We start from the raw sequence: 27,841 nt of genomic DNA, 5'->3' as shown, positions 1-27,841 counted from the left end.
GTCGTGCGAGAGAGAACTGTCCCGGATAGAGCGATTCTCGGGGCAGCCGATTTTCTTTTTCTTTTTTATTTGGCTTCTAGCCGTTGTATGGGTGAGTTTTGTTTTAAACATCCTATATTATAAATGAAACAAGACTTATTTAAGGCAATAGCGTACGCCGATATTTATTTATGTTGTCATAGTAACAAAGATGTGCGCGTGTTGTGGAGGAATGCCGCGTTTGCGTACTAAAACTGTGTTCTTTTCGATATAAACAAAGACTGCGAAAACTTAGGGATGTATCAAGTTTAGTTTTAGTCGTTTTTTTCCGAAGTTTTATCAGCCGTGATTAATTGCTTTTTGTTATTGTTAAATGTGATTAATTATTTTGTTAAATGTATACAAGTTTTAATTGATAAACTTAACATGTCAAACTTACAATTATACATTTCTCTATTTGTTTTTTTATATACAGTAGAGAGGTGACTCATAGGGCGATTATAATTAGTATTGAATTAGTTTTATTGGTGGCATATAATAATAGTAATCACAGTTACACTAAAGTGAATTATATTTTAATACCTAAATACTTTGACAATCTACACAGTAATTAGCGCATAAATTATAAATTATGCTATACACTATTAATATTAATCTGTGTTTATGGATGTTTCCATTTGTAATGTTTTTTGATTGTGTTCAAATTTTGTACGTCTACGTCCTAATTTCAAAGTAAATAAGTCATTTAAAAAAAAATATTAACATCTTATTAATGTTAGTTGTATCGCCTGAATGAGAACGGCTACGTGTTGCATTTTACGCAAATACCGTATGATTCACAATAATATCAAGAAAATTACGTTACGCATTGACGCAAACGCCAATTCAAAAAATAATTGTTTTTTAACAACGTTAAATTCTAGTTGTGATAGCTACTTAATATTATAATCTTTAATTTTTATTATTGTTAAAAAAAAATTATCTGTGACAAATGTCACGATATTTTACTTAAAGGCGAATAATTTATTTATTGATTTATGTAGTTCGATATTTATACTTTAACTGGAATTAAATTCTTCTTAAAAATAATCATAAACGAAACGCATTATTTACAAACGATTTTTACGGATGTTTAGTTAACTACTAATTTATCTCTTTCTATCATGACTGATTCGATATTCGAAAGAAAAAGACAGCATTGTTATACTAATCACCGCCTAAGTAACATTCATAGATACTCTCTAATGACAAATTTAATAAAATAAAATAAAAACCAGATAGTGCTATAGGCACTAATTTTATCATTCATGATCTTATAATGCGATAAATGATAAAATTTAAATATTGTATATTATATTACAATAATAAAAAAAAAACGATCGATAACTGTTTCAATCCAAAGCGAATTTATGCGGAACTTGACGTCATGAAATGGATTATTAATAAGTTTCTTTGAAAGACAATAAAAATAATAACCACTTATCGTGATAGCTATAAATTTTCCGAGTTGCCTTCCGAAATATATAAGAAGGTTCACTTGTTCCCTTTTATTAACAAATATCAATTTGAATGGAAAACCAACTAAACATAATATTTTATTTGAAAATAAGGAATAATGATTAAAGACCATTGTATGATTAAAAAAAAAATCTTTTTTTTTTAAATCAATTGATGTCAGACGTAAAAATAAATTATGCTTCCATATACCCAGTGAAAACAAAGAGATGTTTACATCGTTAATCGTCATAACATTACGTGGGATCATTTACCTGTTATAGAGCATTGACACGAACATTTCATGACAAGTAATACGAGATTCAAAGTAGATAAGAGATAGCTGGGACTGTCAAAATCTGAAAATTAGATTTGGAATATTGGAATGTAATAATAAAACTTTTCGTTAAGGTTTGGTCCCTTTTTCAAACTTTATTTGCACAATTTATTCCCCCATTCATACTTTTATTTCTTCTTAAACCGAATAAAAAATTTCGAAAATCGAATGCTGTCATCGGCAGAAAAGTACAATTGGTAAAACACGAACGACTAAACATTCTTAATAGCTTAATAAAATATATCGTGATAAGATGTTTCTATAATTAAACATAAATGCTGTTGTTAGTCGTATTTTGATCGCTACAATATGAAGAACCAGTACCCGCCACTCCGGGGGGAGGCAGATCTTAGGTACCCTGTCTTATTCGGCATACTAACTTGTACGCAAAATATCATGATGATCGGTTGAGCAGTAACGATAAAATCACTTTTGTATTTATTATATTAATTAGGATAATATTAATTGAATGCGCCAGCAACATCATATCATAAACAATTCCAAATATCAAACAATCACGTGTAAGATAAGCGTCGCTACTAACATCGACTTTGTGACACGTGATTTACGTAACCGTTTAAAATACTGTAAAGTTAATTTAGATCGTTATTAAAACTTTAGAAACGTTATTTTTGTAAGTTTTTTTTTTTATATACCAGTTATTTTGCAAAAATTACGACAATTTTAACATATCCTTTTAACTTTTTTTATATATAATCTGTCCCCGTGACTCGTTTAAATTCCACAAAATCACTTGCCTTCAAAGAAGGTCGGTGACACAATGGCCTAGTTGCGGTCTCGTGGCGCGAAACGTGCTATCAAAATCCAGTTCAAGTAACCTCGTATGCTTCCTGTACACTTTATAATTTGCAACAACTCATAATTAAAAAAGTATTTGCAAAGTTTTTGTGAGTAATAATCACCAGAACAAGAAGAATTACTTATATATTTACAACACAAATAGATACAGATTTCATAATAGCTGCGTTTTCTGACAACTGTTTGAGACTTGAGTCATTTTACGTGATACTCATCACCGTTTAACTGGGAATTCTCACTGATGCTAAATACGCGTATTCGTAGAAAATATTAATAGAAACAAACCTCGCTTTTGCGTGTTTAAAAATACCGTTTATTTTATTTGTATAGATATGCAAATTTATTTTATATAAATAAAAACATAAATCAACGTCTATATACGGAAATGCATTCGCTAATTTATGTTATTTCTAAGAAATTAGATTGTGTTTATTTATTGAGAAAATTGGTAAAAATACTTGAATTAATTAAAAAAATCAATTAAAACATTATCTTTGGCCAAGTTGGACAGACATACCTACGTTACACTCACTTGTTATGTGGAATTCGTAAAATATATCAGCTTTTTTTATTTCATAATATTTGCATAGCCAAGGCCACAAGAGAATGGAATGTACAACGTTCACATCAGCTGTGGCTGCTGAGGCGAATGATACAAGGTCGATGTTCGTTACTATCAACGTGTCAACAACAGCTGATTGATTGCATCGCAGACCAATCATTCGACCGCGAATGAATGAAATTGTCGTTTCATTTTACGCAATTGTGGAAAGTTTTATGAAAGCTTGTGTTTTCAGTTTGGTAGCTTTTGATATAGAACTTATTATGTTATTGGAATTTAATATATGATATTATTGAAACAATTATTTTTTATTTTCTAAATAGTAATATTTATTTTGGCTGAATCATGAACGATTTTGGCTTCGACAAACATTCTCAAGAGAGACTTTGCAACTGATAATCCGATAGGACAGCAAATCCTACATGAAGAGGCAGGGCCAGCATTCGTTAAGCATTTTTTTTTTTGTAGGAAATAGATAGGCGGAGGCGCGAATTTGCCACTTTATGGTAAGTTGACAACCCTGAGAACTAAGATGTTATGTCCTTTGTGCCTGCAATGACCAACTTAAAATGTCAAAGTTGTTTAAGTTTACTCCTACTGTGATTGGAATAGGCCTTATATAATGTAAAATAATATAGATCTTACTTAAAAATCTTATATATATATATATATGTAATTATGTAGTATATATATATATATATATATATATATATATATATATATATATATATATATGTAATTATGTAGTATATATATATATATATAGATACATATGTACGTAAGTATGTAAGTAGGGTAGATGCGTTTATAAAAGTCTAACTTTATTAAACATTTTATACATCATCAATGTACTACCCGTACCTGCCTGTAGTTACATTGGCTCACCTTTCAAATCGGACCACAACAATACGTTTTGATATTTGGCGGTTGAAAAACGTAAGTAAACGTCCCATTTCTGGGCAAAGGCATACTCTATTGAGAATAAATTATGGATCTAATTAGACATTACACTACTCCATTGATAATTGGTAGATACTAATGTAGAAAAAAATCCATCTAATCGACAATGGATGATTTTCATCACTGCCCCGAGCTCTAGATGATTTGTTTAAACAAATTAAGCACGTGAACATTCAGTGATGCCTCGTGACCTTCGGCTGAAATCCACGTGTTTTATCCATTTCAGCTACGTTAGAGACAGTCACAGTTTGACGCAGTAACAATACAACATTAAAAATAAAATTATTAGTTACATAATGTTAATTATGTCATAAATATATTCGAAATGTTATTCCGGAACTATAAATATAACAAGGAAATCATATATTATTATATTATCCCGTATTATATATAGGTTAACAGTTATTATTTTGTAAAATAAATTTAAAATATATTTATTTCATTATATATTATAACTTTGTTAATCAACAAACTATATTATATTAAATAAAATTTACTATATAAAGCATAACCGAATATTAAGACGCCCGCGACTTCGCTCGTGTTTTAGGGGGTTAGGCACAAAACTAACCTTGTGCCCTTCGTTGGGGTTTGAACTTGCTTCATACCAAATATACGCAAAAAGAGTAACAAACAGACAGAGTTAATTTCGCATTTATAATATCAGTATAGATAAAAAGGTGTCGAGTTTGGATTACTTTATTTTTTACAGAATATACTTACCAACATAATTGTATATATTTAGGTGTTATTTTACTAAATTGGAGAAAATAATTAAGTACTGAGTGTGTACTGAGAATGGCTGGTATCTACTCCTCGATAGATTATATATGACGATTATGTAACCGATGATAATTCTAAATTCAATTGAATCATGTTAAATGTCGATTCAAACATAAGAAGCTAAAAAATCTACACCTCTGTATGCATGGTTTTGATTTAGCGAAAATTGTAATAAAACATGACTATGAACTCAATAGTGATAATTATACAAATAATAATTATTAATTATCTATACCTACGATCTACCTAATTTTAGAAAAACTAAGATATTTACTCACATAAAATATCATAACATTTTATGTGTGTGTATTTATTCCTTTACAAGTGGCGGGAAGCTAAGCGTTAAATTAAAGTTTTTTTTTCTGTACGTTTTGTTCCTTTAAAGGTGGAATATTTTCGTAAAAAAAAAAAACTTTCAATGTCAATTCTCAAACTTAAATTGTGATGCTGCCTGTTAATCAAAATATGCAGGTACACTAACTACTGTTAGACTAATAAAAAATAGAAATCATAATGGCACATAGTACATGTAAAATTTAAGAATTAAAAAAAAGCCAATGCGCAAATGATATGTACGCAAATTAAGGACGCGTGTCGACAAATAAAACCGAACACATACAAACGATCGTGCGTGTCTAGAGTTCTAACTTTAGGTTCTCGTAACCCATTTCATAACTTTCCTATTACAAATATGTACCATCCGTGACTTGGATAATACATTCACAACACCTTCTATCTTCTTAGTACTTACCCGATTAAAATATTTATTTTCAAACATATAGTTAATTATTACATATAGTTCTATTAAATATTCTAATATTATTTCATAAAATCACTTCTGTCTATATTTCTGTAAATAGAAAAGTCAAGAGATCTATTTCCGTTGTTTTTTTTTTGGCAGATACTTATGACATTATACTCTGTTACAAACAAAAAAGTAATAGTTTATTTATTGTTCTGTTTCAGAGCGTGAAAAAGTTGTAGTATTGGTGTTAGAGAAGCGTGAGGCGCTCTTACAGAGCGTTCTAGGCCGAAACGATGCCTGGCCCAAGATATTGGCAGAGGCTGAGCCGGCGGGCCCGAGGGTTGGCCGCTGGGGTGCTGAGTGGCCGAGTTGACTCGCTTCGGGGAAGGACGACCGCAAGCAGGCCGTCTACTACCTGACCAAGCCCCTGCCGCCCCCACGCTGGGCGCAGCCACAGGAACCACTCCAACTAACATCGATAGCGCACGAGGAACTCGTCACTCAAGCCGAGTCAATCCTCCGCACCTTTCTCGTCAACAATAATTATGACTCAATTAGCAACTTCATCGCTATGTACGACTGTCATGTTAAGTCGCAGCAACCGTTATACGACCTTTATAAAAAATACTTACCACAGATCAGGAGAAGAAAGTACACGTGTGTCGGTTTGGGAATAGAGTTGGTTCGGAAATGGCAACACTTGGACAAAAAATTTCCTGGCTTCGCGACGGCGACCGCGTTGATATCTTGTGAGGAGGCGGTGGTGGACGTGAGGGGCTACGTGACGATGGGAGAAACGCCGGATTCCGTAGGGTGCGCGGAGAAGGAGCACGTTTTGATCGGTGTTCAGGTCATTATAGATGGACGGCCAGGAATCATGCTGGCCGATCCGGGATACCACGTAGGCCGAATAATTACTGTTATGTCCGACCGTGCATATCCACATACCGGTAAGTTGTCTATAAATTAACAAGTTATCACGTATGAAAAAAAATATTATACCTATTTGATTAAATACCTTTTTAAAATGAATAATAAAAACAAATTTTAATTCAGCTTACTAATAATGGAACATACTTATATGAAATAGGTCTTATTATACGTATGTAAATTACAATAGACCAATAGTTTTTAATTGTTTTCATAAATATTTATCTTATTTTGCGTAGCATAGCGAAGAATACTCATGTCAGAATATCTTAATAGGTTGGTTTACCAAAGCTGATGACCCACAATGCCGCAAGGAATACGAGTACAGCTACAACCCTCACAACAGCAATTACATCGAGTGGCACGAGCGGGAGACGAGAGGACACATCGTCAAATACCAGACGTCCCTGATCTACGCGGCGCAACCCTACCTCGACAGCATATACGTCACCGAAAAGCGAAACTTGGTCTACAATTTTAGGTAACTTCCTTGATAAATTACTTAAATAATTACATAGGAAGCAATTCTTTTATATATATATACAGGTAATATATGGGTAGGTAGGCTAGAAAAAGGGTTACGTGGTCGTAAGTGGTCACAAAGGCCCATAGACAATGACGCTGTAAGAAATATTAACCATTCCTTACATCACCGATCTTGTAACTGTAGTTACATTGGCTCGTTCATCCTTTAATACAACATAACTAAGTATTGCTGTTTGGCGGTAGAATATTTGATCAGTGGGTGATACCTACCTAGACGGACTTGCACAACGCCCTACTAAATACCACATATAAGGTTTGATTGGATTGCCATCATATGAAATGCATATCTACAAGCCCACAAGGCGCAAAACCCTCAGCCTGCAGTGGAGCAGCGTTGTAGTATACAGTACGAACTTTTTAAAGTCTCGTCAGAAGTCTGATCAGCAGTGGCTAGAGACAATGACTCGCATTAAATTTATAACTAGAACGACTTTTATGCCAACCAATATTGGTGTAAGGCGATTGAAAATCGATAAGTAAAATTCCTGATTGTCTTCATCAGATAACGATTTTAATTTATGCTTTCATAATAATTCAAAATAATACATATAGATTATTCATCCTTGTTCCAGGAGTTTGCTATCACGAGATCCAAAGGGCAATCTAAAGGCCGGCATGTACTTTCCCGTGGGGAGGCGCATAAAGGAAGCAGCCTTCACAGTCTTCTCCGACGTCGGCACGGAGAAGCGTAAAACCAAGTACAAATTCAGTGCCTTCACAGATCCCAAAAACGTTAGTCATTTACATTCACCTTTATGTTGCTCTTTATTTTTCATATATTCTAAGTTCAATTTTAAGTTTTTGAAGTGATAACTTATTATCGGAAGGTAAACCGCTTCGTTACGTAACGCGTTACGGCGCCAGTCTGTCTGGCTTCCGTTTCTCTTTCGCATACGGCACCGATTATTTTAAGTTATCACTTCTGTCAGGCGTCCCGAGACGCATACGGTTTTTGTGCTTTTATTTGTATCATCAGCTTACACATCATATTTTTTGTTACAATTTTCCACATTATCCCATTGACTACGTATACATTTTATACATTTTTACACTACTGAGATTTTGCGTACTAAGTTACGGTCAATTCACCACAAGTCATTTAGTCGAATGCTAGCAAAGCAAAAAGAGCTGTCGGTTGTTGAAAACAGCGATTTATTTTTATTAAAATATACAAATATCGGTACACGTCATCATTCCAACGTGCTTATAAAATTAGCGATGTATCACAAAACGTTTTTTACGTAATGTTAATTTACCTGTTAATCAATCTTATTTCCTTACATAATCAGTGTGATAACATTGCTAAATTACAAGTTTATCGCACAACGAATTTAAAAATAATTGATGTGAAAACTTAAAAAAAAATTATAACCTATAAGACAAAAAAAATATCCATTTTTTTATTAATCTTTATAAATGAATGTTTTTCGTATTTACAAACCGATATTATCAACTAAAATGTACTTGATACGTAGGTATCAAGGACGGCCCAAAATCAGTGAATCTGTAAAGACTGAGTTCACAAGTCACTTGATTTATAGTATACATATTGATTTTAGTTTTATAAATTAACTATTCTATAGCTATCAAATTGTAAGTAACAATTTGCATGACTAATAATAAAATAGCAATAACTCGAGTAACAATTTTCTAACATAATGACGGGCTGAGCCATTACGTGATGTCCAATCAAGCATTCATCCTTGTGAACGATAAATCCATGCAATCATTGTTTTAATATTTAAACAAGTTTTGACACACATGAAGTTTCAAGGTCTGTTTGTTAACAATCTGCACGCGATTTTCCTATAATTGAGATAATTGAATTCGCCCACTTGAAGGGGGAGGTATTAGTAAATGTGAACGCAAAATTAGAAGACGATCGGTTGATTTAAGATGTGCAAACGTAAAAAACACGTTTCCATTGAGATATTTATTTTTCTAAATACAACGCTTTACCAAGTCAATAAGACTGTTTAAAAATATGTATCTAGAACCCCCTTAAAAAATCCCGTCCCGTATGTTTGATTTTTTCAAAGCACTACAAATATTCCTGGATTATTTAATTCTAACACCATCATTAACGTTCATCAGTTTGAAATTATTTGTAGGAAGGTGAAATGTCGATCGTATGCAGTTACAACTTAATGAAATAGTTAAACTATGTTAGAAATTTGTGTAACTGGTTGGTACTGGTATTTGAACTGTGTTGGGCAGAAATTGTCCAACACAGTTCACAGTTAACCGGGTTGTTGTAACAAACAACAATAAAAGTCATTCCCTCTTCAATATTTTTTTTTTCTGTATCTTTTGTCTCTGGCTTGGAATATTTTTGCACAACCCTGTCCAATTATCTATGAAATAATCTTAATATATTTTAATAAGATGGTTGATATTCGTTCACAGGTGGACCCTTCAGTGGTAGAGGAAATAGAGCGTTGCAGCGTACAGATGAGGTACAAGAAGAGAGCCCTTTTGCAAGTTATCGCTAAGCTTGCAAAGATGATGTCCAATCACACATTCATCAACCAACTGCTGGACATTAACGATGACATATGTCGCATGTCATTATGAGGTTGAATAACACGAGCAATAACAACATGGCCGACATGAAAAATTAAATTGGCGCCCAAATTTTTTTTTAGGTTAAGTTTCTTTTATTATTTTAGTAATTTATGGTAAATATTTTTTTGTATTGTTTACTATTACTATTTATGAAGTTACTTTTTCGGTGAATTGTGTATTTAATTTTCAAGTGGGTTATTATATTATTTTGACGTCCATCTTTGTTTTATTTAGACGTACTCAAGCGATTTTTTTACGTTAATAATACTAAACGTATTTATTGTTGTACAAAGTGCGTTGGAATTGAATGAATGAAAATGAAAACGCGTTTTCTTAGCTACCAATTTATTTTTAGGATCACACGAATAATAAGAATTGTTGGTTCTCTTACGCTAACATCAATATTATATCTAAAAATATTTTCATAGGATTACCAAGTTACGAAATTCCGCGTTCGTTCAGTATAAGAGAAACAATTATCTCAGAACTACGATTTCCAAATTTACATAGAAACGTCTAGATTTTTTTTACATTAAAGATAATCTTGTATTAATTCACTAAACAGCTTCATCTATTAAACAAAAGAAAATCGCAATACGTATCTGAATATACAGAGTAGCTTAAAAAACACATATAAAATAAAAATAATTTAATTCAGGAATGGGCGATTCGCTTGTCCAGCACCCTTACTTTGTGCCATCTTGAAATCACGGGATACTAAAATTTCCATAAATTACACTAAGAGATTACACGACTATTAACTATTTATTCTTAAACATACTTATACATAAAATAATAATATAAATGGATCAAGTATTAGCCTGTAAAATAATAGGACTATTATAAAAAAAAACATAAACAAAATTTAAGTCAATTTGTCGCTTGTGGTCCTTATAAATTTTAATTTTTTTTTTTAAACAAAAAGTTTAAAATGAGAAGAGAGTATAAGATTTATGTTATAACATTTGATCCATTTGTATTATGAGGCTTGGTGAGTCAAGTTCATTGCGACGTTTCATTTTATAATGTCGGCGAATTTAAGGGCGAAAATATATTTCCAGTATTAAAGAAACGTTTTGGAACATAATATTATTTTCGACATAATAGTTAATGATGCCATATACTACAACGAAATTATTCGCTCTCGTCACATTTAAGATTATAACTACTATATGAACGATAAATCACCGTCGTCTAAAACTTAAGAAGATAATTTTTTTTTATATGAGTTTCTTGGACAGAAGTACGAAACGATTTCAAGGACCCATTTTCTTTGGTCGATGAAAATCACGTTCTATTTACAGATGATTTTCCAGATCGAGATCCACGTGAGAACACGAGAGCATACAAAAACGCAATTTCGTTTCTTTGAAATTGAGCAGCCGGTCCATATCAGGAGTATTCACGCTGACCCTTAAATTCATTAAACATTTTTAAAACTAAAAATAACAGCAAAAAGTACCAATGAAATAAACGTATATATTATTTATTCCTGCCGAAGTAATGGAAATTATTACTATATATCGCATCTTTAGAACGAGAGACATTTTGTTATAAATAGTAGGAAATTAGGCGGGCAAATAGGACACTTATTAATAAGTCACATTTATTATCCCTTGTGCCAGTATCACAAAAATTATTAAAAAAAAAAAACATTTTTTATATTTTTTACTGAGTTATCTTCCATACTCAAGATGCAATAACACGACGTAGTTCTAAATTTAAACATCTAAGCTTCTACTTTTAATACGAAAATATTTACTTACAATAATAATGATAAAACAAAACTGGAAATTTTAGCAGTTTTACATTTTATAACGGTGGAAGAATATAAGATTCATGTTTCATTAAATGTAAACGGGCTATAAGTCTAGGATTTGTGTTAATTGCTACTATTACTTGTTTTTGTCAAACGTATAATATACACGCAGTATGAGCGGTAACGACGTCAAAATAAGATAATTTGCTAACCGTTTCGTGTACCATTTTCTAGAAATTCCATTACTATGAATTTATATTAAATCACAAATTCATTTAGACAAAAAAATATGTATAAAACTATAAATGTTAAAATTTTTATACATCATATTTCCTTAAGAAGATGGAGAAAACGTCATTTTGTCTTGAATTTATGTAAGACAATTCTCATAACGAGTTAAATACCAGCATCATAGAGGCTATGACGAAGACTTATGCATGTAAAGAGCTTCCTGAGATTTTATTATAAAATACATTTTCTAACTATTCGAAATCTGTATTTAGAGAATTAGTCAATGTAATGAATTAAAGTATAGTTCCTCACATGGCCGCTAGATGGCTGTAAAATAGTTTCAATGAGTACATATGGCCTTGTTAAATTATCCGGTCCTTAAGGGAGCGTTGATTTATGGTATTCGGCAATAAAGTGTTTTAGTTTTCAGTATTTGGTATTAGGTCGAATTAACTAAGCCCAAAAACAGGAGACGAATATTCGTTGCAACGCTGATAAATAGTTACTCTATGTCAACGTTGTACTCTTACCTGTAAATATTCTAAATAATCTCGATTACGAACCACTAAGGTAGGTGGTAGACAAATAATTCAGATTTAGTCACAATATTCAGATTCAGGTTTGAAATTGTCGTTACCGCTCAAAGTCGCATAGATTTAGTTGTCTATGGGCGAGTGCCTGTGTCTGTGGTGCTTGTGCCTGTGTCTCTGTGGGTGGGATCCGCCGTACACCTCACGCACGCCGGAGCTGGAAAATAATAATGATATTATTTTCATGACAAAAATAAATCATTAATCTGTTATTAATGATACAGATGTGAAGATTTTTACGTTTTGAGTTCAAAAAATAAAAGAGAAAATGAAGTAAAGTACAGTCTTTTTTTTTACAAATAATTTCGTGAAACCGCGGTTTTATTTAATTTCTTTATTCAATTTAGTATCAGAATAAGTTTGTTATTCAATAAAAACATAACATGTATCATAATAATACAATTCAAACATATATTCGATATGTAACTTAACTTCCAAATCACACCATGAAATATATGACGAGTGTTTGACATTCAACTTAAATCAACACGTGTCTGTATTTTATAAACAAAGTACCGATAGAAATAAAACTAGTGTGACCACGAACACTGCAAAGTGCTCGTGGTCACGAACACTGCAAAGTGCTCGAAACGTCGGGATGTTAAAAATAATTAATATACGCGATTAAAGCCGTTAAAAAACTAGTTTTATTTCAATGTGTAATAATCGCGAAAATCTAAGACAACATTAAAGTACCGATAGATGGCGCTGATTGATTTATTCGAGTTTCTGAATCGCGCAGGCAAGACATTTTGTAATGAGTATATATAGTTGAGAATTAGACCAAGAGCAATGAAGTTGGTAAATTAAATTGAATAATGAAAGTAGATCCGTACGCACGAAACGTTTAACACATTACTCAAGAACATACGAAGATGATCTAACAATGCTCTATGTCATAACATTAACACAGATACAACAATTCATATGCAAAGTATTTTAAAGACAATAAAAAATTAAGTAATAAAATAAAGTAAAACCTCCTTAACAACAAAAATGGAAATGAATTAAACATTCGGTTGCTTTATTTTTTTTTTAAAAAATGTAAATATTTCATTAAAACCACGTAGCAATAAAAAATAAAAAAGGCATGCTGAAATAGGCAAAAAAACACACTACCGTCTAAAATAAATAAAATAGCGCATATACAAAGCGTATGAAAATAAATATAATATTTTACATAAATTACTATATCTATTAGTAGTAGTATCGGCGCCTCCAATATCTGGAACTGGAAATCGATTACGTTAATTTTAAATTTGGAATATATTTTATTTTAATCGCAATCTAGTCATGATTAGATAATCGATTATAAAATGTATTAAGACGTGATAAGTTTAATATGATTATAATGGATACCGAAACACGCGTGTGCCCGACGAGATTCCTTCCATATCAAAATATGAAGCGCGTTACGTCCGCGTGACAGGAGGCGGGTTGCCAAACGCGATCACAATCTAAGCTGTGATTAATTAAAGGCCAAAAATGTGAGCGTTAACGTATTAAGGCTATTCCAATTGAAGAAGGAGTGAAGGAAAAGTAAGTTTTGATTTACAAATTCCACGCGAATTAGTTATAGCTCTGATCTATTATGTATAACAGTTGTTGATGTATATGTCTGAAAGACAGAATTGTCAATGGACAAGACAGTTGCCGACACTGCCTAATGAGGCAGTCTTAAGGGCTCCGAGATCTATTTGAGAAACTAAATTATTATGATCCAGATATAATACAATACAAAACTATTCCAGTTCAATATTTACACATATCCACTTTAACGCGTCAATTCAATGTCGAAGTTGTTTATTTGACCCTACTCCTCTCGCGATTGGAAAAGACCATACTCCGAGTGCAGTGCAGTGGTCCTCAACATGTGGTGCGCTGTGAAACTCTTGGATTGCTCGCGAAAAAAAGGAAGTTTTAAAATCTGTTCCAAAATAAAATTTCAAAGGGATCGTGTTTGGCAACGGTCGGGTAGGGTGGGGGGGGGGTTCTCAGAGAGTACTCACGCGGGCAGCGCGAGCGGGCTGGCGGCGGCGCGCAGCGGGCGGCGCGGCTGCGGGCGGTGGCGGCGCTCGCCGGCGCTGCAACGTCACACACGCCTGCTAACTACGCGCTACGACTCGCTACGACTCGCTACGGCTCTGGGCAGACGGACGGGCGGGACTTGTCCTCAACTTTGTATACTTTGAAGGCTAAACGAAATCCTCGCAAACCGGTACCACCCGAGTCGTCCCACCAGCGGCGACATGTCTCAAGCCTCTTAACTTTGAGTTGTGCTCTGCCTCCCGGCACGCTCGGGGATCCAAATTTTTATTACTCTAACTGTTTATTAGCCATTATACCAGAACTCAAATGTACATTCGTGTTTGGCGGACTGGTGGTAGGATGGTACCCTCAAAAACTTACCATAATAATATTGTAATATATGCCGAAAAAAGAACGATCAACTATTACTATAAAGCTTAAATTAAATTAAATCTATAAAGAGAGGTAAAAAAATCTGCCCATCTACCCATTCCAAATAAAAATAAAATGCAACACAATTTTGATACAATATATAGCACTACAAAGTCATGCTAGCCTAATACTAAATACAAGAAAAGACAGTAAAAAAAATTTTTAATTAAATACTTGAACTTAAAAATACTAAGAAAATTGACATGCTTCTATTTAATAAGCACTAAAGCTAAAAGAAGCATAATTGTTGACATTGTTGTCGATTGGTGAACCATTGTTCTTGCGTAAAGGTTATAGGTTCGATTCCCGTGAACCGTTAACATAATGAGTATTACTTTTGATCCGATGTTTGCACTTTAAGTATCCCACTTGCTTACTAGTTTTGAACTAGTTAGTACTCGAGTACGAGTTCGAGGTGAATGAAATATGTTCTACGTCCAATTCCACTAAACAATTACATCAGTATCGTAAGTGGTCACAATATCGGTATTTCTTCGGCAACGTGTAGATCCATTCCGACACCTCGCTTAAAAATGCATATAACATGCATTAGAAAAGTTGTGCCGGTCAACATCGAAAGCATTTATACAGTAAAGAAATTTCGACGATCGGTGCACTGAACGTATAACATACTTTAAAAAATTAATTCAATTTTAGTAGCTCACATTTGACAACATCAAAATAGTTGATTGAATAGATTTCTTTCAGTTTTCATGATATGTGAATATATTCTACTATTTGTTTTGTAATTTACAAGGGAGCAATCGTGGAGTGTGCGTCGTGCGCCTGCGCCTGCGACTCACCTGGAGTGCGCGGCGGGCGCGGCGGGCGCGGGCGCGGGCGGCGCGGGCAGCGCGAGGCGCGGCGCGTGCGCGGGCGGCAGCGCGGCGCGGCCGCGCGCCCGCAGTGCGCCCGCGCGCTCTTGGAACTCTCTGCGGGCGAACGGTGATTTTACATTGATTACATTTATAAAAAAATGTAACGGTACCGATGACGGGTCACTAGCCCGCCGTGACATACGTAATTAATTCTTAATAAAAATCTTATAATATTTTTTCTTGTTAGGCCCTTCTTGTTTCGAGTTCCACGTTCCACCTCTGACTCGTGGTGCAGAGCATACAAAGCGTTTTCCGGCACGAAAACGAGTAAATTTTGTGAAGTACACATAATTATATTGTTAAAAAAGTTACCTAAAAAATCAGGTTGTCACTTGGTCAGTTTATCCTCGAGCAAACATGCAAACGCGTACCTGTCGAAGTCCTCGGCCTCCTCCTCTTCGAGGTTGATGAACTCCTGCCTCTCCTCCGCGTCGCCGGAGAACACGTTCTGTTCCCGCTCTATGACGTGCGCGCGCTCCCCGATGTGGTGACCTGCGAGCATCATTAATTCTGCATTAGAGCAAAACCTAGGCAGGAAGCGAGAGTGGGCACGACCTTCTCCAGGATATTCAGTATCCTATTTAGGTCAAATAAATTACTTGTCTAATTACATATAACTTTCACCGAACTTAGATCTTTCGGTGTCATTTTGATCTGAAGGCAGACACTGACATGAACTTGATCTATGTTTAATATAGAGTTAAAATTTTTTTATATATTTTTACGTTATATAATATCACAGCTATGACTATAAAAAGAACGACATTCAGAACAAAAATACTTTTTAGCAAATTACTTTTTCTGGCTTCCGAGAAACCTCAACTTACATAAGACTGAATGAGTTAATAACTTTCACTGAGCGTTGTGTAACTCATCACGACTAAATCTCAAACCGATCGTGATATAAATTGACAATGATAACACGTAAACCTGGATATACATTATTGGCATATAAATTAAGACTATATATAATAACACCAAGGTTTACGGGCCGTCTAGTGATGTAAAAATATGCCGGATCGGTTCTGACCCCTTGGGCTATTGTCGTCACCACTAACACAAGTGATTAACTTAAAAGGAGGGGTTAATCGGTATATTGCTGAATATAATCTTTAAGAAGAGAACAGCTAGTACCCATTACAAACGGTTTTATATAAACATATAATGTAAAGGTAAGCGTTAACACATTACATTTACATAAGAAATTAACAATATTCCATCGGAGCTTTGTACTCCATTGTTAATTGTTGAGAAATCGCAAACAATGACAAATCCTACACACGCATGTTAGACTCCATTACGTATCTAAGTTTTACATAATAATTGTTAATCGTCTTCTATTGACAATGTGTTCATCTTTTTTTTTTATGTTATAGGGAGCAAACGCCCATAGACATCTGCAACACCGGGGGACTTGCAGATGCGTTGCCGAAAATCTCGTCTCTTATGGACTTTGCGAAATTGCAAACTAATACATATTTAATACAACAGGGATATCAAAAATAATGATAAAAAATAAATCCTATAAAAGTAATTTTTTATGTAAATTTCGTTCTCGAAATAATGACTTCTTTATGTATTATGATACAACTCAGTGAGATCTTTGCTTCATCATCATCAAATACCTCTTGAAAGTTTGTCTATTCAAATAGCTTTGTTCAACATGAAATTATTACACTTTTTTAGTGATGTCCAAAATTCTACCATCGGTTCGGAGAGATCGGAAAAACCGGTGAAGGAAACAAAGCGGGCCATTATATATGGAAGTAAAAATATGTATGAACCAACCTATGGACATTTTCTTCAAGCCGGTACGGGAGTCTTGCAGTGTTTTACGTGTCTCCTTGACGCCATTTGGACCAATCTTCATGCTGCTCGAAGAACTAAATACCTAAAAAAATAAACAGTTATATAGTTTACTGGATTGCCCCTGTGAAGCAATATATGATATGTTTTTTATATGGAAAAATATATATATAGATTCGTGTATCTTTATCAGTTTATGTAAGAGCCGAGAGGGCCAAATGGTTAGAATACACGGATCATATCAAATGATTGTGGGTTCAAGCCCCGACAAGATTCACTGATTTTCCATGTACTTAATTTTTGTTTAATTTACATCAGGCACAGCAATGAAGTCAAAGTCAAAAATCATTATTCAATAGAGAAGTGTTACACTTGCTAATTTATAGTCAAAAATCTTCCACCAGTTCGGAAATAAATACCTCGGACTTGAGAAGAACCGGCGAAAGAAACTCAGTGGGATTTTACTTTTTTTTAAATGTCATATTTTACAACAATTATTTTTATAATAATTATTTTCATACTAACAATAAATATATTATCGTTACATGAAACAGCCTGGAAAGGAGGGAGGAAGAGGCTAAAAGCTTTTACTTTATGCCTCTTGTGCGGTTAGCAAGCCACTGATTAGAATAGCAACTGTCACCAAAATCAGAAAGGTGATCATATTTTCAAAACTAAAAAAAAAGATATGTTGATTCAAACCTGTGGGCTTCCACTGGGACCACTGGACATTACAACTGTGCTGCTAGAGAAAGAGCTGCCTGCACTCATGTGCCCGTCAGTGAGATCAGCTGAAAACAAATTTATAAATATTACAAAAAATATCATTTTAATATTGTACTTTATAATATTTTTATATTAAAGAAATTAAACAGGTTTTATATACAATTAGATTACATAGTATTTACATTCAGAACACATAACTTAATGGCTAGGATAATTTATTACAAGAATATGTATCAGTATTTTTAAAACCTCAATTAAGGACATTAATATATAACTAATATTTAGATGTCACTGATGCAGTTAACAATTAATGCTTTTAGTTTGAGAATTAAAACATTACAGATTCATTTTATCATTAATTTTTTGAAGGTTTGTGAACTAAGCTAATTAATAATTATCATTAGTTTATGTTAAGTTAAAATGATTTATACATCAGTATTAATAGGTATAACAATGTCACTGAGCTAGCATTATATTAATTTTAACTGTTAACTTAAATAAATTAATTAATGATTCCAGAAAACAACATATCTCTCCAAAATTTAAAAGTAGTTTCAAGGATTGAGAAATATACTGGCTTGGGAAATACATCACACCTGGACGGGAATTCTCAGACAAACATTTATCCACCCACAGGAATATAGCTTGCCAAGTATGTGTCATTAATCTTTTTACAAGTTAGATGACTGATTTCAATTTTATATGTCTTTACTTTTATGAAATTTACATGTAATAAATTGTGTGGAATATATTTTATTTATATTTAGACCATTACATATTTATAAACTCACGACAGAAATAGAACAAAATGTCTAGTGATAAAAAACTATCTTTAAAAGACAAACTGTTATTTCAAAATATTTTTAAATTATATACAACATGTGTGTTTCTACTGCTGGGCAAAAATCTCTCCTTTTAAACAGCTTGGAGCTTGTATCACCACGCTGTTTTACTGCACATTGAAGGATATACATTTGACAGAATTATGCTTGTAGGTTTCCTAACTATGTTTTAATTTGCAAGCAAGAGATAAACAATGACAAACAGAAGTACATGCCACATTTTGAACAAGCAATCTTCACTGGATCTTCTCTGATCATATATTTGAAAATAGAAAATAAAAAAACTACATATACATATTTAAAAACCTGTGAAAAGTCTGTTCAAGGATGGCATTTGTGGCATGAAGGGCATCATGGAGCTGCCATGACGTGACCCTGTTAAGGCGAGCGGGCCGTCCCTCAGCATGCCGAAGGGATCCGCAAACATCGAGTTCATCATATTGTTCATTTGGCGCATATGTCTCATGTGCGATCTGGGAAAATTTAAATATAATTACGCTTCCTTAATTACACACACATAAAGAGGTTGATTTACATGTAAGATGAAGAGTTTCAAGGTTAAAAATCAATATAACTAAGAGGTACTTTTAAATTGAATGTTTTTTCTACCGATACCTGACATTACAAAATGTATTTTTTAATCAATATACTTGTATGCGGTTGAGTACAGGATAGCGTTGCGGTTACGATATTTAAAATGATAGTGAATAAATGTCTTACTGCATGTGTTAATTGTATATAATGTACTTCAACAAAGTAAAAAATTACCCAAAAAACGGATCATCCTCCACGTCGCCCATCAAAGATCCAAACAGGGACATTTTGAAACCACTTTTCGATTCTCCAATAAAATATCAACTCAGAATAAAGATTGGTAATATTTTTATTTTGTTAAAAGTAATATGACAATCGAAATCGTCGCTTTACGAAACGATTGTTAGGAAAAATCGAAATCTCTAGCAAGTTCAGTGAAATTTCCACTCTGCCGTCTAAAGCTAAACAATTATTGTCTATTACAAATACAGATACAAAATAATGAAAAAGTTACAGATAAATTAACTACTGTACTACAACATTATAGGACCAGAAAAATAAAGTAAACAATTAATGGGCTTTGTCAATTTCTAGTATAATAGACCTTATTCTAAAAATGCACTATTCGTAAAACACCCGCTATTCTACATAAACATAATACCTGTTTTACCATTAGGTACTTCTTATATTTTTTAAGTTAGGGTATTGGTATAAAATTAAAAGTCCAATAAGTCGTTTTTTTTAGAAACAAATTTTTATACTAAAATCTAAATACTTATAAAAAATAATTATAAATTATAAAACAACTGAAGGTATGTATACCTACTAATAATAATCTAAATAATTAAAAAGTAGGAAACTTCTAAATAGCAAATTTCAAAGTGACAGGTGTCAATCTATAAATGTTGACTAATTATGCGGAACTTAGTCCCACTTCGCAACCTCTTTGGAAAATTACGCACTCATATCATATATTTCTTCGCTGCTCGCTTAGCAAAATAATATATCCCCTCTCGGTTCCCCACTTTTGAGGAAAGCTCACATTCAGAGCATAGCGGATGACTGCTCCCAGAGAGATCTTTTCAGACTTTGCGAAACAAGTTCCAGCTTTACAAACATCTGGCGTATATTATTGTATGCGGTATTATTAGATAGAATTAATAGACCCTATAACCAACGGAGCCACTTTTTTAGATTAAATGAAATTAAAAAACGTTAAAATTTAATAGAATATTTACTTATCACAAAATCTTTTATTTTCTTTAAATTTTACATTTATACACTTTGACTGCACTTTAATTTCAACATACACACTTAAATTTTATTCCGATATCTATGTGCAGAGGGGCAGATCGAGGCTCTACTATGTCCGTGGAAAGACCAAGCAGCTGAAGTTGGATATGACGTATAAACCATGTCTTGTAATCCGTTTCTATACTTGCGATTAACAACCGGAGACAACTGAAATAATATTATTTTATTTCATATTTGTATATAATAGCTACTAATTAAATCTTATAAAAAGTTTTTACACATGCAAAGAGAAAAAATCATTAGTGATTACTTTACCTTTTCCGGTACATTGGCTGGTTGTTTTGTAATTGGTGCGTCACCAATTTGTTCTCTAACATATTCTTTTCTATAGGCCCTTTCGTCATTTAGTTGATTATTTGCTACGGTATCTCCACCGACATTTTCAATAGGCATTTGCTGTGCAGATAAATTGTGTTGTGTATTATGTGGTAAATTAAATCTTCCTTCCGAATGGCTAATATTTTTGCTACTTTGATCTTTTATGTTTTGGTGCGTGAATGATTGCGAACCTTTGTATTGATTATATATTTGTTGTAACTGATTTCTACTTGGACATTTACCCACAGGCTTGTTGCCCATTAACGAAGTTTTACTTACAGTAGACTTGACATTACTATATTTTGAAAAATTGTTTCCTGATTTCATAGCAACCTGCGGAGATAATGTCTGGGGTAAAGGTGGTTCAGAGGTGTGATACATTTTACCTGGCAGCATTTCAACGGGTTGACCAAGAGTATTATAATTGTAATACTTTTGCTTCGGCATTACAAATTTGGACGTATCTACTGGTAGTATCGGCTCTTTTATTATTTGTTGAGTATTTGCGTTATTCGGTATTTGATTTGTATGAGATTGCAATATATTGGGAGTAGTATTTCCTTCATATAGTGTTGGAAGATTCAATTGGACATTATTTGAATTCGGATTAGCTAGGGGTTGCTGCTGGTAATGTAAAGGTTGTTGCTGTTGCCCATTTAAAGGTGCACTTGTAACAGCAGCAAAAGCGTTCTGATTTGTTTGTCCAGGAAATACCCCATTTGGATTAGTAATTGGCTTGGAAACTTGCTGAAATTGAGCAGTTTCAGCTATATTTGGTTGCTGTGACACCATTTGTGTATTATTCTGTTGATTTAAAGCATTATATTGCCACGTTTCATTAGTTGGTATGTTATTTTGTATTTGATTTTGTGGTATATTATATTGGTTGTTATTTGTTGATGAATTAAATCCTTGGTTGACAGTATTATCATTTGTATTTAAAATTTTGTTTCCACCATTATTATTGTTCATTATTTTGTGTATGGTATCTAAAGCTGCTTGTTTTTGATTTGCAGGGTTCATCTGAATTGCAATAGCCATAGGGTCAAAACCTAAATCGCCGTTTTTCATAACACCTGGGAACATTTCATTGAACTTGGCAATTCCTTGGGAATGTTGACCTTGATGTTGATAATTATTGTTTGCTGCCATCTGATTAGGAAATCCTCCTTCGGAATTCATATTTTTCATTTGTTGAGAATGTTGTACAGGATTTAAATTCGTTTGTTGCATTGGTTGACTGGCGCCATAATGTTGTCCAACAAAGGCAACATTGTCATTGTGATTATGTTGATTGTTTGTTGGCGATGAAACAGGTTTTGCAAGTTGGTTTTCTCCAAACATATTCATAATTTGTGGTCCCATTCCACCGATATTACCCATATTATTAGAATTTGGTATATTTGTGGGAGTATTATTTTGTGGTATATTATTGGTACCAGTATAAATATTACCAGAATTAAAGTTGCCAACATTACCCTGTTTTTGTATTTGGCCATTAGACATGTTACCCATATTACCTTGAGTCGAAAAATTTTCGGTGGGAAACCCCATTTGTTTTGCCATTGGACTATTCATTACAGTATTAGCTGGCGTAATGCTGTGTAAGTCGTTATATACTTCATTAATTGTTGGTTGCATAAGATTTTCAGTCAGATAGTTGTATGTATCAGCGTACAGCTTTGGTGGATTACATCGACCTAAACAAGATCCACGAAAGTTATGCGTATTATTTGCATGGGGTTCGCCACATGATGGATTGTACCCATGACTATGACAATAACCGTGCTTATACGCGTTACAATTCGAAAAAATGCCGTTGGAAGCTAGACTTTGTCCAGAATCTCCAAATAATTTACCCATACATCCACTGAAAATAAAATTAGAATTAGAATTTAAATATAACGTAAAAGATTAATCAGTTAAGCAAATAAAACTTACACCGTTATTTCAAGAATCGTGATTATTATTATTATGCGTAATTTAAAAAAGTTAAGATAATTTTATGTAACTCACCAATCTGTATTTTTTAACTGATTCATTACACTGCCTAATTCACTTAAAATCTTTTGCCTATCTAGAGCCATTCCGCCTTTTATTTAATTTTATTTACAAAACCAAAAAGTATGGAAAAAAAGATTTTCTACATTTGGAACAATTTTGCGTCGAATAATGTAAAATGTCAATAGTCCTTTGTTTATATTTAAAAAGAACGGAAGTGACTTTTCTTATTTTATATTTATTATGTGCCAGGCTTTATATATAAATAAAGAAATAATATTTTTTTCTTCAGAATTTATTTGCCACGCGGGTATTTTACTGCATTATACCGCTTAATTATGTTGTAACATTTAAAAAGAAATTCAGATTTATAGTGAAATTATGAAAATCGTGCAAGTTTCGTAATTCGTAACAAAAAAAGTAATTATACGTCGGCACTTTACGAACTATGATCATCAGTTTGGTTCGCATTTAAATATAATAGCGAGTACCTCAAATTACTGAGATATTTATGTATAAATATTTCTTACAGATCATATACAAATTTATGTTTGGACGCTTATCCAAACATACAATTAGTAGAGTTCAAATTCCAATTCGCAGATTCAGATTGCTTGTCATTCATTGTTTCAATTCATTTCGAACTGAGCTGTCACGTGATAACTTGTGTGTTGACCTGGCGATACAAGGTGCAAGATTTTAATAATTACTTATAAATTGATATCGTTTATTTGTTGCAATTCGTCGGTATTTATCAAGTAATTAGTTTCACCTAGATCGTGCGCGAAATTAATTTGCATAGCAAGTTGTGGTCTTTTGAAAATATAATTTCACAGTGGTCATCGCAGTTCGACATTAAGAAATCGAGGTAATTATTCAATACGAAAATGCCTAAGAAAGTTTTTGTAGTTGGTGTCGGTATGACGAAATTCGTCAAGCCCAGTACTGGGAGAGATTATCCCGATCTAGGCAAAGAGGCTGTTGAAGCTGCTCTCGCTGATGCTCGTATTAAGTACGATGATGTACAACAAGCGGTTTGCGGCTACGTTTTCGGTGATTCTACCTGTGGTCAACGGGTTTTATACCAGGTCGGTATGACCGGTATTCCTATTTACAATGTAAATAATAACTGCTCAACAGGTTCTAATGCTCTCTTTCTGGCCAAACAACTTATTGAAGGTGGTATTTCTGATATTATACTAGCTGTTGGTTTTGAAAAAATGACTCCAGGCGCTCTCGGCAATGCCACATTCACCGATAGAACTAATCCATTGGATAAGCATACTCTGAAAATGGCCGAAATTACCGAATTAACAGGCTCACCAATTACTGCGCAGTATTTCGGCAATGCAGGTTTGGAGCATATGAAAAAATATGGTACTACAGAAGTTCACTTAGCAAAAATTGCAGCTAAGAATCACCGCCATGGTGCAAAGAATCCCCGAGCTCAAGGCTCAAGGGAGTACACAGTAGAGGAGATTTTGAATTCTCGTAGAATTTACGGTCCATTAACAAAATTGGAATGTTGTCCAACTAGTGATGGATCAGCTGCGGCTGTACTCATGTCGGAGGAAGCTGTTATTCGTTATGGACTGCAGCAGAAAGCAGTTGAAATCATTGGCATGGAAATGGCTACAGACACACCCGCTGTGTTTGAACAAAACAGTTTGATGAAAGTTGCCGGTTTTGATATGACTGCTTTAGCTGCAAAACGTATCTACCAAAAAACTGGAATAACACCAAAACAAGTTGACGTTGTAGAATTGCATGACTGCTTTGCTGCTAATGAATTGATAACATATGAGGGTCTGCAGCTTTGCGGGGAGGGAGAAGCTGGTAAATTTATTGATGCAGGAGACAATACATATGGAGGTCAAGTTGTGGTCAATCCAAGCGGTGGTTTAATAGCTAAGGGACATCCTCTTGGTGCGACAGGTTTAGCCCAATGTGCAGAACTTGTGTGGCAACTGCGTGGAGAAGCAGGCGAAAGACAGGTTTGTCATATGCATTGTAAATGTGGAAATGGCCTTGTGTTGTTCTGTACAGGTATTCGGTTTCGGTATAAAGAAATGCCTCATGTGTTTTGTAATGTACCAATGCATTCCACATTCAAAATTCCACTATTTACAAAAAAAATATTCAAATGAATATGAATTTGAAACCAAAAAATACAGTTTATGTAACATTTCAAAGTAGCAAAAGCAGTTGTATTTTGCACCTTATTTTTTAAAAAAATATTATCTATTCCAAATTCAATTAAAAATTTACCAATCAATTGGTTAAAATTTTACAGGCTTTTTTATCTAAATTTTATTTCTCAAACTGTTTTGTGTTGTTGTATATGTTTCTTATTTTGTATGTGTGAGTGAATATTCCTTTTTGTTTTTACTAGTGTGTATTGTTTGTGATATTGTTTCAAGGAGGACAACAGGACAATGCTCTTAAACCTGTCATATTTTATTGATAAGCAATACCACAGTAACAAAGATTACCTTATCTCTAATGACATTAAACTGTTAACAATGCAAAAATGTTATGACATAACAAATAAAAGGATAAATAATATTACCAAATTATTTTGATACTTTTTATTTTTGATTTATTAAATTAATCAACATGTTATTGTCCAGGTTCCTCGTGCGCGTATCGCCTTGCAACATAACCTGGGACTCGGAGGTGCTGTTGTCATCACCATGTACCGCAAAGGCTTCAACAATGCTGTCCCCAACCAAGTCGCTGCCATCACTAACAACCCCGAAAACTTCAAAGTATATAAGTATATGAAGATCCTCGAGGAAGCGATGCAAACCGATGAGGACAAACTCATTGAAAAAGTTAGAGGTATCTATGGTTTCAAAGTAAGAAATGGTCCAAATGGTGACGAGGGTTACTGGGTGATAAATGCTAAAGAAGGAAAAGGCAATGTTACATACAATGGTAAGGATAAATGTGACGTCACCTTCACGATAAACGACGAAGATGTCGCGGACTTGATTTCTGGAAAACTAAATCCTCAAAAAGCATTTTTCCAAGGGAAAATTAAAATTCAGGGTAACATGGGCTTAGCAATGAAACTCACTGACTTACAGAGATCGGCAGCCGGTAGAATCGACGCAATTCGCTCTAAGCTATAAAATAACTCTAGAAATTGGTTTTTATCTTATTCTGGGTTATGGAAGAATGGGTCTTTTGGGCATTTATATAGATACATTACAATAAATTAGGTGTTAAGCCGACAGTTTGAAGACTCGACAGTTTCATTTCGATGTACCACAGTGCAATATATATTAAAATAATGTTAAGAAAAATTAAATCATATTTTTATGCTATTGTTTTGTGTATAAATATCATTCCATTTTGTAAATTGCACTAAAATATATTATTATTGTTGTTTAGATATTTTTCTATATTAAACGATTTTTTATCAAGTTTTTTTTTCTTCATTTTTTTACGTAATCTTTAGGAATGAGCGTGCGTAATCTACAGCCAATGACGAAAAAAAAAAAAAAAAAAACGGTCTTGTTTAGTAGTTAGGTAACATTAATAACATATTTTATCTTTAAATTGAAATCTTAAATTTTGGTTACTGATTGATATTAAATGAAAATGGCAAAACTATTGTTTTTTTAATCTTAGATATTTACGTCTGTAAAATCTCATTTTAATAAGATAAATACATAATTATATAGATAAATGTAAATTGATTACTTAAAAATTAAAATCTACAATATTAGACTTTAGACGATTACAAATGTCAGGTATTTGACGATAAGGCCTTGTTTACGCTTATAACAACATTTTTTTATTGTATTATAAATAAAAGGACTGGCATAAATTTTTGAGTAGATGAGTGTAGATAATAATAATAGGGGTTAATGTACTAATAACCTTCAAGCGAGCAATGAGTAGGTACTAATTTCGTATATAATAATAAAGTTAAAGCTAGTAAATTGGTTAATTTTCTTGGGCATTAGTTACTACTACTATCATTTCGGTACTAATAGTCTAATAACACAGAATCAGAAAGGTGTATTGCATAAAAAAAAAATGTTTTTCCGTATTTTTTTGTAGTTTTTTATCTAAGATCTCTAATATTGTGCCAGATTTTTTTTTTTTCTGGATGGCTTTAATGCCATTTTTAAATGATCTAAGTAGTGTATAAGATTTTATATGAAGTATTGCGATTATAGGTAATGTTCATGGTAGGTAAATGTTTAAAGACTGCAGCGTTCACGTCGCTAACGCAGTTCAAAAGTTCATGCACATGAATAATAATACTTATTTATTAATGCCTCTACCCACACATACATATCCATTATTCTGTACGTTTCAGAATTAAAAACATACAATTATAGTAGTCCTTGATTTTTGAATTTTTTTTATATTATAAATAATAATAATTCCATTATCTTCGTTATCATCATACCAGATTGATGGCGCCGTGTGTATTGAATTGTGAAAAGTTGCAAGTGTTTGTCAAAGCAATTGATACTAGAATTTGAAATGATTGAAAATTTTAATAATATTTCCTGCTACTAGCAAAGTAATCATACTTTTGTTTGGCTTTACCCGAATCTACGTAAAACTTGATTGTTTGATAAGGAAATTTTATATCGTGCTCACTTATCATTTCAAAATACATATACGGTAATCATAATGTTA

General features: G+C 33.2%; 4 protein-coding genes across 6 annotated transcripts; 2 read left to right on the top strand and 2 right to left on the bottom strand.

Annotated features, from left to right (window-relative positions):
* On the top strand, nt 1–27,037 carry LOC125069832. Of its 2 annotated transcripts, XM_047679423.1 has the most exons (7): nt 1–91; nt 5,901–6,629; nt 6,886–7,090; nt 7,728–7,883; nt 16,496–16,507; nt 21,725–21,728; nt 27,026–27,037. In XM_047679423.1, coding segments are annotated over exons 2-6 (753 nt in total). In that variant the 5' UTR covers nt 1–91; nt 5,901–6,250; the 3' UTR covers nt 21,726–21,728; nt 27,026–27,037. The 2 variants fall into 2 exon arrangements, with proteins under 2 accessions (XP_047535379.1, XP_047535378.1); XM_047679422.1 differs by lacking the exons at nt 16,496–16,507; nt 21,725–21,728; nt 27,026–27,037 and adding an exon at nt 9,562–9,936 and having other exon boundaries at nt 7,728–7,887.
* LOC125069834 (myeloid leukemia factor) lies at nt 10,050–20,003 on the bottom strand. 2 transcript variants are annotated; one of them, XM_047679425.1, is made up of 8 exons: nt 19,781–20,003; nt 19,319–19,485; nt 18,147–18,235; nt 17,427–17,529; nt 16,010–16,130; nt 15,575–15,692; nt 14,310–14,374; nt 10,050–12,457 (listed from the first exon to the last, which is right to left on the bottom strand). In XM_047679425.1, the coding sequence occupies exons 1-8, from the start codon at nt 19,831–19,833 to the stop codon at nt 12,367–12,369; spliced, it is 807 nt and encodes a 268-aa protein (XP_047535381.1). In that variant the 5' UTR covers nt 19,834–20,003; the 3' UTR covers nt 10,050–12,366. The 2 variants fall into 2 exon arrangements, with proteins under 2 accessions (XP_047535381.1, XP_047535380.1); XM_047679424.1 differs by lacking the exon at nt 14,310–14,374 and having other exon boundaries at nt 15,564–15,692.
* LOC125069830 (uncharacterized protein DDB_G0283357-like) lies at nt 20,780–23,351 on the bottom strand. The gene is made up of 3 exons (XM_047679420.1): nt 23,195–23,351; nt 21,116–23,048; nt 20,780–21,007 (listed from the first exon to the last, which is right to left on the bottom strand). The coding sequence occupies exons 1-3, from the start codon at nt 23,263–23,265 to the stop codon at nt 20,861–20,863; spliced, it is 2,151 nt and encodes a 716-aa protein (XP_047535376.1). The 5' UTR covers nt 23,266–23,351; the 3' UTR covers nt 20,780–20,860.
* LOC125069831 (sterol carrier protein 2) lies at nt 23,797–26,565 on the top strand. The gene is made up of 2 exons (XM_047679421.1): nt 23,797–25,173; nt 25,810–26,565. Exons 1-2 carry the CDS (start codon nt 24,067–24,069, stop codon nt 26,311–26,313), a joined length of 1,611 nt encoding a protein of 536 aa, XP_047535377.1. The 5' UTR covers nt 23,797–24,066; the 3' UTR covers nt 26,314–26,565.
* Nucleotides 27,038–27,841: the final 804 nt, after the last annotated feature.

The sequence above is a fragment of the Vanessa atalanta genome, chromosome 16 (genome assembly GCF_905147765.1).
Source record: "Vanessa atalanta chromosome 16, ilVanAtal1.2, whole genome shotgun sequence".
NCBI lineage: Eukaryota > Metazoa > Arthropoda > Insecta > Lepidoptera > Nymphalidae > Vanessa > Vanessa atalanta.
This window is presented reverse-complemented; position numbering and strand designations above follow the sequence as displayed.